Source organism: Chrysochloris asiatica, unplaced genomic scaffold (genome assembly GCF_000296735.1).
Source record: "Chrysochloris asiatica unplaced genomic scaffold, ChrAsi1.0 scaffold00115, whole genome shotgun sequence".
NCBI lineage: Eukaryota > Metazoa > Chordata > Mammalia > Afrosoricida > Chrysochloridae > Chrysochloris > Chrysochloris asiatica.
In genome coordinates, this window is record NW_006408633.1 from 6,319,064 (window position 1) to 6,335,157 (window position 16,094).

At 43.2% G+C, this 16,094-nt stretch overlaps 1 protein-coding gene across 1 annotated transcript in view; it reads right to left on the bottom strand.

Annotated features, from left to right (window-relative positions):
• Positions 1 to 15,643, bottom strand: part of SRD5A3 (steroid 5 alpha-reductase 3) — a 24,778-nt gene extending 9,135 nt beyond the window's left edge. The window contains exons 1-3 of the mRNA XM_006868053.1: positions 15,423 to 15,643; positions 3,199 to 3,341; positions 532 to 729 (exon numbers count right to left, since the gene is read on the bottom strand). Of these exons, the coding sequence (XP_006868115.1) occupies positions 532 to 729; positions 3,199 to 3,341; positions 15,423 to 15,643 (562 nt within the window). The remainder of the gene's footprint in view (positions 1 to 531; positions 730 to 3,198; positions 3,342 to 15,422) is intronic.
• Between the last annotated feature and the right edge of the window lie 451 nt (positions 15,644 to 16,094).

Genomic DNA, 16,094 nt, shown 5'->3' on the forward strand with positions numbered 1-16,094 from the left:
GGTACCAACTCAATGGCACATAATAACAGCAAACACCCTCTTCAAATCAAGTGTTTACCACAAGCCCAGTCCAGTTCCCTCCTTTTCTCCTTTTTTCTGATTTAAGCCTGCACCCTAATTTTTCCTGTCACCCTCATATCCCCGTACTCACTAGGAACCCTGGGTGATGTAACTTTCTTTGGAACTCATTCTTCTACTCTTGGGTCGTTTCTTGCTTCCTGTTCACCAGACAGTCTTCCTTGCCAAAGACTTACCCAATAACTTCAGGAAATCCTACATCCTACCTATTTCTTTATCCTTGCCACTGCTTCCTGGATAGTCTGCACTATACTTTCTTATGTTGGTGTCTCTAAGGTTTTGGAAGTAATGGTTACTGTACATGTCCTCGGGTATGCTGACTTTTCATAAGCTACAACTGGAGTTTAAACTCAAAGGCAAAGTACCTGAGCATTGCCCCCCTTTGTAAACTTCTCATATACCTGGTGACTTGACTAACAAACCTGGGCTCCTGGCTTGACAGTGATCACTCACCATTCTGACCGTCTAGTGGCACTTGGCTCAGCACGGTGAGGCCGACGATGATATAGTAAGCAAGTCCAAACCAGTACTGCACGATATGTATCACACCATTGGAGAAGACGCTGACATAGAAACACTCCAAGAGTCTTCGCAAACTGTGCAGCCACAGAAATGCCATTACTAAGAACGCAGACAGCGCCAGCTCACCTCCTACAATCCAGAAAGCAGCATGTTCAGCATCTCTTTGCTGGGACGAATGGAAAATCAAGCTTTTTCCTACTGTTAAACAGAGCACTAAACAAGATTAAAGTTAGGAAAAACCCAATCCCACTGCCATTGAGTTGGCCTGTCTTATAGCAACTCTACATAGGGTCTCCGAGTCTGCAAACCTGTAGGGGAGCAGACAGCCTCATCTTTCTCCCATGGAACAGCTGGAGGGTATGAATCACCAAACTTACCATTAGCAGTCCAATGCTTAACTCACAGCACCACCAGGTTTCCTTAAACTTCGGATGTTGCTGTTCTTAAGTGCCTGTGAGTTGGTTCCGATTCATAGCAACACTATACAGGGTTTCAAGGAGTGGCTGGTGGGTTTAAACCACCAACTTTGTGGCTAATAGTCCAGTACGTATCCTACAGCGCCATATCGGGACTCCTTAAAGTTAGGATAGTGGTGGCATTAGTGTGCTGTTGGTTCCAACTCAGAGCTCCCCTGTATAGGGTTTCTTAGGCTGTAAATCTTTATAGGAGCAGAAAGCCTATCTTTCTCCTGTGGAGCAACTGGTAGATTTGGACTACTGACCTTGAGGTAAGCAGCCCAGCATGTAAAACCACTCTGCTGCCAGGGCTTCTGAATGTTGATATCGGGTGCTAACAATCTTTGAATGTCTTCCTTTATTTTTTTTAGCATTGAGGAAATGGGCTAAATGAAGCCGAGGGATTTGTATCAAGGTTGCTCTGAAAGTTGGTGATATGATAGAGGTGAGGCAAACCTGGGTCTCTCAGCTACGTTTTCATGTGAAAATGTTCCAGGCTAAGTGGATGTCACTGTTAGGGGTCTGCACTCTGGTTCCTGATACTGATAGCTTGGCTCATTGCTGCCAAACCAACTTTGAATCATGGCATTTCGAGTGTTAGAGTAGAACTGTTTTATAGAGTTTTCATGGCCATAAGGCACACAACACCAATCTTTACAGAGAATTCCTGGGTGGCAAAAATGGTTAAGTGCTCAACTATTTGCTAAGAGGTTGGTAGTTCAAACCCATCTAGAAGGATCTCAGAAGATCTGGAAATCTGCTTCTAAACAGTTACAACTTAAAAAACCCTGTGGAGCAGTTTTATTGTACAGATTAGGGGTTACCTCCATGGTAACTAACAACAACAACAACAACACACAAACACAAATATGAGGGGGCTTCCAAAAGTTTATGGAAAACTGGAATGAAAAGATAACACAATTTTCCACAAACTTTTGGAAGTACACTCATACACACACACACACACATCTACATACACATATCATTAAGGTAACAGCTTAATGAATTTTTATAAAGTAAGTCCACTTATCCTATTCATATAGCCAGCACCCAGATTAAAAAACAGGGCATGACCAACACTTCACGCACCCAAGTGTATCCCCCACCCTGACTTCTACCAACCTAGATTAGAGTTGCCTTTCTTGGTTTAAAATTTATTTATTTAAATAAACTTATTTAAAATAAATTAGAACCTATCTTTAATTCTCTAAGAACAGATTACAATAAGCAATCATCCAAATAAGACTCCTCACAACGCAAGTATGACAACCAGCCCCACAGTAAACAAATGAAGACATGACGTTTACATGAGTTTGAAGGAAGATTCCCTGAGGTATCCTCCACTCCAAAGAAGATTTGCATGGGCTTCTCCTTATAATTGTCATCTTTTGCAACAAGTTCCTCTGGTTCTACAGACAAAGATTGTTCTCAGGGAGCCAGTGGTTTGGCTGTAGGAACAAAAGGCAGAAACCAAACCAGGACGCTATTTCTAATTCTGCGCCTCACACCCTATCTGACCTTAGCTTACACTACTCTGTGGATGTTTACCTTCAATTCTGTATTTTAAACATTGTTCTAAGTATCCTTTACTCTAGGCAATGTGAATCAAATGTAGTCTATTTTGTCAATAGCAATTGATAATCAGCTTTCTTCTATAATCAAAGCATCATAGCAAAAACAAAACAAAACAACAACAACAAAAAACAAAACCCTGTTTTCTATTTACCAAAAAGTAATTTCCAGTCATATTTCTGGATGGAGTTCTGTAACATGTTTGTAGTTGGAATGGCAGAAATGATAACTGTTTCCAGGCAAACCTAAGGGATTCTAAAAGTTTTCTCCCTTAAGTGGAAAGATTTCTCTATACATTTATTGACAGCAGTAAAAATATCAGAGGGTGACCAGCAAGTCCTGGTCACAGCATCACATCCTCAGAGAAGCCCGGAGACTGAATGCTAACTCCTAGCTCTGCTATCTTCTAGTGAAGGGTGTGGGGACAGCCTTTGGTCCTCCCTCTATGGGTTAAGTCAGACTCTTTTTGCTCTGACATCCCCTTGTCAGGCCTAGCTGGGAGGAGCTTCCCTGCAGACAGGAAAGGCAGGCCCACGATATAATGATTGTAATTAGCCAAGGAACTCCTTACCTTGGAACTGGGCAGCCCCCAGAATCCTGAGCACACCATGAAGCCAGTTTGGAAACGGCGCTCCCAGGAACAGAGACTGAATAAGGCACCAGAGCAGGAAGCCATTCCACACCACGGAGATGATATAGAAATGTGAAAAGTACCTGCAAACACAAAATCATCATCAGGGTAGCAACAGCAACAGCGACAAAACCACACCCACTGCTGTCTAGTAGATTGAACTCATGGCAACCCTATGTGCTATAGAGACCTTGACATGGTTTTCTAGGCTGTAATCTTTATGGAAGCCTATTGCCAGGCCTTTCTTCCACAGTGCTGATGGGTAGGTTCAAATCATCAACTTTCAGGTCAGTAGCTGAGAGCAAGCCATTTGCACCACACAAACCATCATGCAGCAATATTATTTTTAGTTTCTCTGTGTGACTTTCTTCTACTTCCAAATTATATTTTTGCTTTTTAATAGAATTTGAGTTCTATAGGTGTATGGTTTAAAAATTTTTTCTTTCAAATGATTCTGACTCATAGAGGCCCCATAGAACAGAGTAGAACTGCTCCATGGGCTCCCAGGCTGTAAATCTTTACAGAAACACATTGCCTCATCTTTCCCCAATGAGAAAGGCAACCAACCTTTAAGTAAGCAGCCCAATGATTAATCAATTGAAATGACAGAACCAGATAACTTCTAAGAAGAAGAGGGCCTTTCTGAGGTGTACCAGAACAAAACTGACCTGGTTACAATTACCTTTAGGGTCAATTAGCAGTCTCTCTTATCTTTGGGTAATAAGATTGGGCTCAAGTTCCAAAGAAGTGGGCCACAGGGCCAGGCAAAGAGCATGACCTCGATTGTGCTAACACAAGCCCAATTTGTGATAGATTTTTCACCCTAGGCAATGTTGTGGCAATAGCCAAGCAACAGTTACACAAGATTTGCACAACCTCAGAAAGAACGTTAAAGGCTTTCTAATGCAGTGTTTTTCTAAATTGTGTTGACTATGAGTAACTTTAATGATAACCCGACAGTGTCAGATTACCCAACAAGCAGAGTAAGCACAGGCTACTTGTGCTTACTTACTAATCAGTGGTCAATTTCACATATTGTCACCACATTCAAGATTCTACTTCTAGATATGGCTGGCATCTGTGTCTCTCCCAGCCCCATAGCCTCTTCCTGTAGAATCAAGTCTTGTATGGCACTGCAGGTTAATTCGCTGGACTACAAGGTTGGTTTGAACTGTAAGGTAAGTGGTTCAAGCTGTTCTTAGAGAATTAAAAACAGCAGAATTAGAAACAGAGCTGCTCCTTGGAAACTCTATATGGTTCACTATGAGTTGGAACCGACTTGACCGCACTTAACAAAAACAACAACATAGAATCGAAGTCTCTTTTTAAATTTACAATGTTTGATAGGGACCAGAGACTTAATAATCTGTAGTGAACAGTTTCACATGCTTTTTGGTAATCAGTAAGTACCAACTTGATGGCACCTAACAACAACAACAATAGTTCTCCAGGAACAGCAGTAGGCACTGCTCACTAGCTCACAGAGAAGAAGTATACAAATCAAATAAAAAAACAAAACCACAAAACCAGTACAATTCATACTATCGATGTTAATTTAATATGAAAGATGATGTCAATTTGCTGAAACAAAATCACCTCACGTGAGATTCTGGAGGCCCCTTTATCTGCATGTCCTCCTGATTTTTCCAGACCAACTGAAAACCTCTCTGACTCTATCTATAGTGTGCTTAAGGTCATGTGGCCTTCCCTGGGGTCTCATGTATGTTTTGTCAATAGTCCATGACAAGTATTGCAAGCGGATCTGGAGGCAAAAGAGGAGTAAAGTCAGGTGTCCTCTAGAAGATCTAGAATATACTTCCAAGAGAATCAGAGACCCCTACAGCACACCAACCATGCCTATCACTGGGGCTGCCCTCTCTGGCCACCCACAACCAGGCTGGTTTCCATTCTGTCCCACAGCTCTGAAACGATCTGATGAGAATCCTGCTGGTACTTTTGATTCTGACCATCGGCAGGCTCTAGAACCTAGTTTCCTCATCAGGATGCATCCCTACCCACTTGGCTGCTGGCCTCTGGTTGCGTTCCAGGGTCTGTCTTAAGACAGTTCCCAGAACTAAGCCCAGGTGTGATCTACTCAGAGAGAGCCGAGTGGGAAGTCAGCAGAAATGGGAGGGGTTGGCATCTGAGTAGCATCTTCTGGGCCGGCCACTTGATCTAATTAAGTTTTTTACAAATACTTATTGAGCACCAGGAATGTGGACATCATGGGGAACAAACAGATCATGTCCTTGGCTTGATGTAAAGTTTACCTGTCAGCGGAGAGACCTATATCGTGGATGGTTGTTGATAAAACACGGGAAGGGGACAGAGAGGGAGGAGAGGGGAGGCAATTCAGGATGAGTGGTCAGGATGGGCTCTTCGGAAGCAATGATATTTGGCTAGAGTGAGTATCCCTTCTGGATTTCTGGGGAAAGAATTTCCTAGACAGGGGAAACAATCACCAGGAAGGCCCTGAGGGGGGTGTATGCCAGGTGTGCTCCAGGCCAGGAAAGGACACCTGTGTGACTTGTGTGAATTAAGGAAGGGGCAGAGAGAGGCATGAGGGAGTTGGCAGTGGGTAGACAGATGCCACAAGGCCTTGTAAGAAAGCTGGCTTCTTCTTACGCATGATGGGGAGCTGAGTAGAGAAGTGTCTTGAACTGAGGTCTCTGGGTGGCGCAAATGTTTTGTGCTCACCTGTTAACCCACCACCCAGTGATACTGTGGAAGAAAACGCTGGAGCTTTGCTTCTGTACAGATTACAGACAAGAAAACTCTATGAAGCAGGCATATTGCTACACATGGGGTCAACTTCACAGTAGTGCATTTTTACTTATATTTGTGGTCAAATGAACTAATAGCTTATGATGTTCACAAGATCCCTCTGACAACTAGAGATGTCCTTTGTGGTGGAACTCTTAACATGCTTGGTTGCTAATCGGAAGGTTGGAAAATCAGGCCACTCACACTCTATGGCGCACAGTTCTTCTCTGACACACATGGGGTCATCGTGAGTCAGAAACAACTCCATAGCAACTGGTTTAGTTTTAGTTTCTGGAAACACTGTGGTGTTAACAGATCTCCTGACTGCCTTCAGAGACCTCAGCACAACTGCCTTGGACATCCATAATCCTACCTAGTCTCTTCAATGCAATCTACGCTTTACTATTAGGCAGATTAGTATTCATCATCCAATTCCAAATCTGCTTCCACATTTTCGGTATCTGTTAGAGCAGCACCCACTCTCCTGGTACCAACTTCTGTCTTAGTTCTACAGTGCTGCTATAACAGAAATACCACACGTGGGTGGCTTTAACAAACAGAACTTTATTCTGTTTAGGAGATTGCAAGTGCAAATTCAGAGTGCCAGTCTTCAAGGGGAGGAGTTTCTCTCTTTGTTGGCACTGGAAAAAGGTCCTCCTCTCCATCTGTAGAGCTAGCATTCCTTGGAGATCTCCATGTGTCTTGACATCAATCTTCCCCTGGATCTAGAACTTCACAGGTCCAAATGATAAACTCCACTCTTTCTTGGGCTTAGTAGGTCCCTCTTTCTTTGCTCATTTCTCTCTCCTTTTTTCTTGTAAGATTAAAGATGTTGTAGGCCATGCTTCTGGGAAAAGACTTCAGATTACAGTTGTGATGGGCATCAGGTATTTCCAAAATATCAAACCCACCACCATCAAGTTGATTCCAACTTATGACTTATAAGGACCCCAGGCAGGGTTTCCGAGACTGTAAATCTTGACAGGAGCAGAAAGCCTTGTCTTTCTCCAGCAGAGCAGCTGGGGGATTTGAACTGCTGACCTTGCAGTTTGTAGTATAGTGCTTATCGTACAGTGCCAGCACAGCTTCTTCAAAGGGTACTGCAGTTGACCCTTAATCCTCTTATAGATTTTTCATGTCATGGTGAGTCATCACATAACTGCCACATTACATCATTACATCACTACCAAACCACTGAGAATCATGGTCCAGCCAAGACGACACATATTGGGAGTGGGGGAATAGGGAGAGGACACAATTTCATCTCTGATGGGTAGGGTGGGGTGACACAGGGGTTTTGTTTACCCAATTTCCACCTGTAGAAAACATTTTCTATTCTATATTCCAATCATATCTCCTGCCTTTTGAAAGGAGACCACATTAAGATGATTTCATCTTTGAAACAGTCTTATAAAAGTTTGCATAGTCTTTATCTTCATGAGGCAGAAGAGGAAACTACGGCTCAGAGTGGCTAAGTTACATATTCTAGGTCATATCACCAGTGGCAGCATTTGGCACCAGACCCAACCCTGATGACTCCTACCATTGTCCTCCTACTCCTGTAGACTTGCCTATACCTGCTTTTCTGGGCCATTCATTGTCAGTACTGCTTTATATCCAACTTAAAGGCAACCAAGTCACTCAAGTGTGTTGGTAAAAACAGCTAAGCCACATCTTGCTGTACTCTACTTGTACCCAGGTGTTTTTGACTCACAGGCAGTAATTGTTTTGGTATATTCAATAGCTTTTGTTCGGCTTATCTGATTTCCCCTTGTAGAAAATATTTCTTTTCTTTATGCTAAGTCATGGAGCCCTGGTATGGCTCTGTAGGATAAGCACTGGACTACTAACCACAAGGTTGTCAGTTCAAACATACCAGATACTCCTTGGGACCCTATACAGGGTCACTGTAAGTAGGAATTGAATTGACGGCACTTAACAACAACAACAACATACCAAGTAACTACTCTTGCTTTTTTGAAAACCTAGCTCAAACCTCAAAAAGCATACCTAAAAATAAACTTCCTTGTTTTAGACACTAGACTGTCTAAAAAGGGTTTCTAATGCAGTGTCTGTCTGCCTTACTATAATATAAACTCTAAGAAACCAAGAATAGCTTTTAGTCTGTACTCTACAAATACTGGCTGTTATGGATTGAACTGTGTACCCTGCAAAATGTGTGCTGCAAATCCTAACCTCTATACCTGTAGTTAAGGTAGCATAGTGGTGATGAGTCGGACTGCTAACCTCAAGGTCAGCAGTTCAAAACTACCAGATGGAGAAACTTCCAGGGGAGAAAGATTAGGCTTTCTGCTCCCATAAAGATTTACAGTCTCAGAAACCCTATACAGTTTTGCTGAGTCAGAACCTACTCCACGACACATACCTGTAGTTTGTGGCGCTGTGGGCTAATGCATCAGACTGCAAAGTTATTTGAACTACAAGGTCGGTGGTTCATGCTCTCCAGCTGCTCCTTGGAAATCCTATACAGGGTCACTATGAGTTGGAATTGACTCAACGGCACTTGACAACAACAACAACATACCTGTAATTATAATTACATTTGGAGATGGGTTGTCTTTGTTAAATTAATGATGTAGGATTGCTGTTGTTAGGCGCTACCGAATAGGTACCCTGGTGTGAGTTAATATGTCAGACTGCAAAGCCGTTTGAACTACAAGGTCGGTGGTTCAAGCTCACCAGTCGCTCCTTGGAAACCCTATACAGGGTCACTATGGGTTGGAACCGACTCAACGGCACTTAACAACCACAATAGAGACCCTATGCACAATTAAACGAAACACTGCCCCGTCCTGTGTCAACCTCACAATCAATGTTTTGTTTGAGCCCATCTCTGCTGCCACTGTGCCAATCCATTTCGTTGAGGGTTTTCCTCTTTTTCTCCAAACTCTATTTTACCAAACATGATATTCTTCTCCAGAAACTGGTCGCTCCTGACAATATGTCTGAAGTATGAGTGATGAAATCTAGCCATCCTGGCTTCCAAAAAGCATTCTGGCTGTACTTCTTCCAACACAGACTGGTTTGTTCTTTTGGCAGTCCATGGTACTTTTAATATTTTCCTCCAACACCATAACTCAAAAGCATCAATTATTCATTGTCCAACTTTCACATGCATATGGGGCTATTGAAAATAACACGGTTTGGATTGTTACTGTTGTTGCTAAGTGTTGTCAAGCTGGTTCTGACTCATACTGAACCTGTATAGGGTTTCTGAGAAGCAAATGGTGGATTTGAACTGTCTATTTTGTGGTTCAAACCTACCTTGTGGTCCAGTGCATGTCCGATAGCACTTAGTCCTCAAACCGCTACCTTTGTTCTTGAAAACTTTAAAGAGATCTTGTGCAACAAATGCAACATGTCATTTGATGTCTTGACTGCTGCTTTTATAAGGGTTGATTGTGGATCCAAGCAAAATGAAGTCTTTGACAATGTCAATATTTTCTCCATTTATCATCATGCTATTTATTGGCCCACTTTTGAGGATTTTTGTTTTCTTTACACTGAGGTGCAATCCATATTGAAGGTTTTGATCTTTAGCAGTAAATATTTTAAGTCCTCTTAGCTTCCAGTACGCAACAGTGCATCATCTGCACATTGTAGGTTGTTAATGAGTATTTCTTCAATCCTGTTGCCACGTTCTTCATATTATTCAGTTCCTTGGAATATCTGCTCAGCATACAGTTTCAATAAGTATGGTGAATGGATACAGCCCGGGCACATACGTATCTTGATTTTGAACTATTCAGTATCCCCTTGTTTAGTTCAAAGGACCACCTCTTGATCTATGTACAGATTCCTTATGAATACAATTAAGTGTACAGGAATACCCATTTTTCATAATGGTATCCACACAGTCATGATCCACATAGCTGAATGACTTTGCATAGTCAATAAAGCACAAGTAAACATCTTTCTGGTATTCTCTGCTTTCAGCCAAGAGCCACCTGATGTTAGCAATGTTATCCCTAGTAGGAATATAGTCATACACAGGCCTCTGACTCAGCAACTTTATGTATAACAGAGTGAAATGTTGCCTGGATCATTGTTGTTATTGTTAAGTGCCGATGAGTTGTTTCCGACTCACAGAGACCCTGTATAGAGTTTCCGAGGAGCGGCTTGAACTGTAGACCTTGTGGTTAGCAGTCCAGTGGTCATACACAAGGCAAATTCCTCATGGAGAACTGACAATCTAGAGTAAGCATTCTGACCATTGTTTCTGCCATAGACTCCTTTGGCAGTCTGACGAAAATTATGGACTCCTTTTCACAATGTTATTAAAATGTTATTAAAAGCATAAAATGAAACACACTGGGATTGTGAAGCAGTACAGATTATACGAAAATATAGGTATCAAACTATTAAAAAATAAATTTGTGATGTAGTAACATATGAGCTTCTAAATAATATGATCAAATAACAATATCCAGTAGTGAATGAGGCTGGCAGAGCAGCATAGTGCAGAGACAGAGCCAACTAGATGGCACCTCACAACATAAGCAACAGTGTAGGTCTTCTAACTAGAGTATTTTTGAAGTAGTGATAGCAACAATTGGTTTGCAATGTCTTCCATACATTTAATGTGACCCAAAAAACCTGTGACAGAGGTTTGGAACTGATAACTTCTGAGGCTTCTTGTTTACATTCATAACTAAGGAAATGCTAAATTGCAATAAGAGTTTAGTAAAAATAAAGATGTAATATTGTTCCAATCCAAGTCTGCCCTGTTATAGAACAGAGCCCACTAGATTTCTGGTTCAGAACTCCTGAACGCTACTGGGGAGGCTCTGGGTGCTTTCTGAAGTCTGCAGAGCCGAATTCAATTGCAATGCTTCATAATCGCTGGGCTGCTAACTGCTAAGTTTTGAAATTTTAGGAACAGAAGGCTTCTGTATACACTATGTGAGTTAGGAGTACTGTAACCCATGTTAGGAATCACCTATTTATTCAGACCTTCTCGGAAGTCAAACTCTAGGAACCAAAAGGAAACCAAAAGAAGCAACCACTACATTAAAAAAAAGAATCATCTATGAGACAGGGAAACAAATATTCCAGGAGCTGATTCAAGGTTCTCTTCTTGCCTTTCTTACGAAAACTAATTCCAAATGAAATTACCTAAGGACTGCCTTAGATGAAAAATGTGACTTAGAGTTGCCTATTTAAAATCAGACTTTTTTTTTTCACTTTTAAGAGCACTCTTAAAATATTTAAACAAATACACAGGAAAAATATTTCAATAAACACACACAAAAGAAATCTGAATCTACTGCTGTTCAGCGGAGTCCATCTCATTCAGTTTCCAGGATTATAAACCTTTACAAGAGCAGACAGCTTCATGTTTCTTCCTTGGAGTGGCTGGTGGGTTTGAACTACCAACCTTGTAGTTAACAGCTCAATCAATGCCTAGCCCACAGTGCCACCTGGGTTCCTTAAAGAAATGCAAGGGCTTAAATAAAATATAAATTCCATCATCTTTTCATTTCATTTTTACAACTAGCTTTTTGAAGGCACTGCGGGTTAGTGTGCTGGTATGCAAGACTGGTTTGAACCGCAAGGTAGGCTGTTCAAGCTCACCAGCTGCTCCTTGGAAACCCTATACAGGGTTGCTATGAGTTGGAACTGACTCAGTGGCACTTAACAACAACAAATGTCTTAGCTAAGGCTACCTAATATTTTCAAATTTGGATTAAACAAGGTATTAGTTTTGTTTGTTCTGTGAAGTGCCAAAGAGTTGGTTCTGATTTATAGTGACTGTGTATAGTGACTGGTGGTATAAAGACCCAACATTGTGGTTGGCAGACCAGTGCTTGTCCTATAGTGCCACACCAAGGTATTACTAGATGCCACAATATGGGATAAGTGCATGCCCATTTAATTCTTCACCCATGGAGTGAGATCTTCCCCTTGAGGTAAGCCAGGAGTTAAGGGATCCAGGTTTAAACTCCACAAGTGGGGTGTAATTACTATCCATAACACCTATTTGCACTGCCCCACTGAACAAGTGACATCTTTTCTAAGACTCAGTTTGCAAACCTTTAAGTGGTAATAATGATAATAGCATTGCTCTTGTGAGTCTTTGAAGAAGATTAAGTGAGGAAAGGTGTATATAGCACTGTTGTTATTGTTAAGTGTCGTCAAGTCAGTTCTAACCCATAGCAACCCTGTTTAGGGTTTCTGAGGAGCATCAGGTGAACTTGAACTGCTGACCTCGCAATTCAAACCAAGCTGGCAGTCCAGTGCATTAACCCTCAGTGCCACACCAGGACCCCGTGTGGAGCAGTAAGTAGTCTCTGTTGTTGTGAGCCCTTGAATTGGTTCCAACTCATAATGACCATGGATAGGGTTTCAGAGGAGTGCTTGGTGGGTTTGATAAGCAGACCAGTGCTTATCCTACAATGCCACATCAGGATTCCTAGTAGTTATCATACATATATTCAAAGATAAAGATCAATACAATCTCATCTCTACCATTAACTGCTATTAGTAGCTTTGGTTAGTTGTTATGTGCTGTGGAGTCGGTTCTGACTCATAGTGACCCTGCATAGGATTTCCGTGGCTGTAAATTCTTATGGGAGCAGAAAGCCTCATCTTTCTCCCGTGGAACAGCTGGTAGTTTCGAACTGCTGACCATGAGATTAGCAACCCAAGTCGTAACCACTATTATTTTTTTCCAATGATAATTCTGAAGAGCACATTGCCATCAAAGACAATTTGGAAAACACAGAAAAGCTTAAAAGAGGCGATAAAATTTGCCTGGATTTGTACTTCTCCACTACAAAAATAATGGAGCTCTGGTAGTGTAGTGGTTACGAGTTGGGCTGCTAACTTCAAGGTCAGCAGTTCAAAACTACCAGGTGTTTGACGGGAGGAAGATGAAGCTTTCTGCTCCCATAAAGATGTACAGCCTTGGAAACCCTTTACAGGGTCACTATCAGTTGGATCCGACTCTCTGGCACACCACCACCACTAACATCATCAATAGTAAAAGAAATGCTAGTTTAAATTTAGGAAAAGAAACGATGACACTACCACATAAAACCCCAGCACTTGAATACCATGGGACATTCTACTTTTGAATTCGGGAAGAAGAAAAAAAGCATACATTATTTCAAAATACAGAAAAAAATTGCAAGAAGCCCAGAGAGAACCAATTGTTGTAGTAATGAATTAAGGAAAGACACCCAGTTTTTTTCCTGAAAGTAATATAACGAGAGCCATCAGTAATAACAGTTGGGGGTACAGTATCCAGAGATATAGGCAAGTTGTTGTTAAGGGCTGTTGAGTCAATTCTGACTCATAGTGACCCTGTATAGCGTTTCCAAAAAGTGGCTGGTAGGTTTAAACCACCAACTTTGTGGTTAGCAATCCAGTGCTTATCCTACAGTACCACACCAGGACCTCATAAGCAAGTATAGTGAATGATTTTAAATGTGTCCTTTAATCCTGCAACACTAGTACATTTTTCAAATTCAGAAACTATATTGTTAGAACTCACATGTTTTTTTCACTTGGTAACTTAAAAAAAACCAACACAACTATGACAATCTAGAAATGTCATTGCTGTAAAGTAGATCAAACCTGGTTAAAAATAGGATGACAGGCAATTTCTACTTTAAAAAAGCCTCTAAGAAATAGGTTTCACCAGTTGGGTTTGCATACTTCTTCCGAGGTTTTCATTTTCACTAAGGTTTAGTTCTCCCTTTTCCTGATCCATCTTTCCTGGTCAACAGTGGGGGGCTATCTACACACATGTCGGAAGCCAAGTTATACTTTGCCTGCCTGCTATGTGCATGCCTAGAGCTCTACATGAGTTTTTAAGAGAAAATCCAGATATTTTAATACATTCAGGAGCAATGTCATATTCTTCCAGATCCCTTTGCAAATGGCTAAAATTCATCATAAAGAAAATTGGATCATTCCTAAGGAGCCCTGGTGGCACTGTGTATTGGCATTGGGCTACTAATTGTAAGGAACATGGTTAAAACTCACTAGTCACTGAGTGGAAGAAACGTGAAGCGGTCTGCTGCCGGAAAGGTTTAGTCTCGGAGACCATACCTAGGGTTACTCTTAAACAGCTGTGTTCTGTATTCAATCAAATGAGTTTTTTTTTTTTTTTTTCACAACTTCTGAAAAGCATTCTACCTAACCCCTTGCGTTTTCCCCGTCCACTGAAGAGATGAGCAAATTTAAACTTGATTAGGAAGTGAGTTGAAAATCCAATGAAGCTTAGGGATCAGCTTCTCCTAAAATGTTCCATCCTGGGCCGCCTTCTCCGGGACACTTGCTGAGATGCTGGTTAGGTGCATCAGGGTGGCAGATGGAAGTAGCACCCATGCCATGACCAGTGTCCTTTCTGTCTTTTGTCCTGTGAGCATTGAGGAAACAAACACAGGTGCGAAAGGCAGGTCTGCTTTCATTTTCATTAAGTGTGTCCCAATAACCTCATAGTAGATTATTAGTCCGTCCCTGGGGTGGTTGGGGTCTTGGTGGCACAATGGTTAAGCGCTCAGCCAGTGGCTCTAAACCACCAACCATTTTATAGGAGAGGCAGCCCGTTTCCCTAAAGATTTACAGCCTGGGAAACCCTATATTGTTGTTGTTAAGTACTGTGGAGTCGGTTCCGACTCACAGTGACCCTGCACAGGGTTTCCGAGGCTGCAAGTCTTTACGGGAGCAGAAAGTCTCATCTTTCTCCCACGGAACAGCTGGTAGTTTTGAAGGGCCAACTTTGAGGTTAGTAGCCCGATTCGTAACCACTACGCTACCAGAGCTCTTTGGGAAACCCTATGAGGACTGCAAAGTCTACTGCCATATACGTGGCGCTGTGGGCTGATGCATCAAACTGCAAAGTCGTTTGAACTGCAAGTTCGGTGGTTCAAGCTCACCCACTAGCTGCTCCTTGGAAACCCTATATAGGTCGCTATAGGTCGGAAACGACTCGACGGCACTTAACAACAATAACAACAATAAGGTCACTATGAGTCGGAATCAACTCTCGGGCAGGGGGTTTGACATTTTGGTTTGAGTGGTGGGAAGTGGGTAAGCGATTTTAAGGGACAAAGAAGACTTTTTAACTTGCCGTCTGGCAACCAGGCCTAAATTGGGAGACGCTGCCCTTTTGGCCCAAGGGAAATACTCCGTGCCGCAAGTTCACGTTCCTGCGCCCTCAACATCTCGCACGGCTCAACGCCCTTGGTTTCCGCGGACACTCTGGGCCCTCCGCCCCCAGGACCACGAGGCAGGCGCGGGCAGTACCAGGCCACCGGGCCGCCAGCCCCGGCCTCCAGGCCCGGTCGGCGCCGGCCCGCGCCCGTCTCTGCTGCCCCCTGCCGGCTGCGCCCGGGGCTTTCGGAGGGCGCCTTGGCCGCCGGTGTGGTTACCTCTTGGGGATATCAAAGGCCCGGCACACGGCTGGGCGTTGCGGCCCCGCACACTTGGTTTTCCCATAGCGGATCAGGTCCTGGAAAAGCGGGCAGCCTGGGAGCAGGCCGGCCGGCACCAGCTGCAGCAGCAGGCTCAACAGGAAGGCGGCGGCCAGTGCGAGCCACAGCACGCGCAGGGGGTTCAGCGTGGAGAGCTCAGCCCCCGCCCAGGGAGCCATGGCCGGCGCGCCGGATCTCCGCGCACCCCGTACCGCCCGACAGCGCAGTACCAACTCCTAGCGCCTCGCGCGCCCATCTGGGGCGGGCGGGACGTCGGTGACGCGATGCGGGGGCGGAGACGCCTCTGACCCCGCCCGAGTCTCCTGGCTTAGACAGAGCGCGGCCTGCTGGTGAGTGCTGTTGGGTTTGGGTCACGCAGATCCTGGCCACTCGTTCTCAGTCCCGCCGCTGGCACAGAGATCATTTCCTGGATGGAACCCCCCCGATATAATTCCAGAAACAGAAACAAGTAAGGCCACGTGCCTACAAGTCTTTATTGTGGCATTATCTCTAATGCAAATATAGCACTTAAGGTTTTTTTGTTTTTTTTTTAAAGAGCCCTGCTGTCACAAAAGTTAAGTGCTGAGTTGCTGACCCATAAGGTGGCGGCTCCGCTGGAGAAAGACCTGG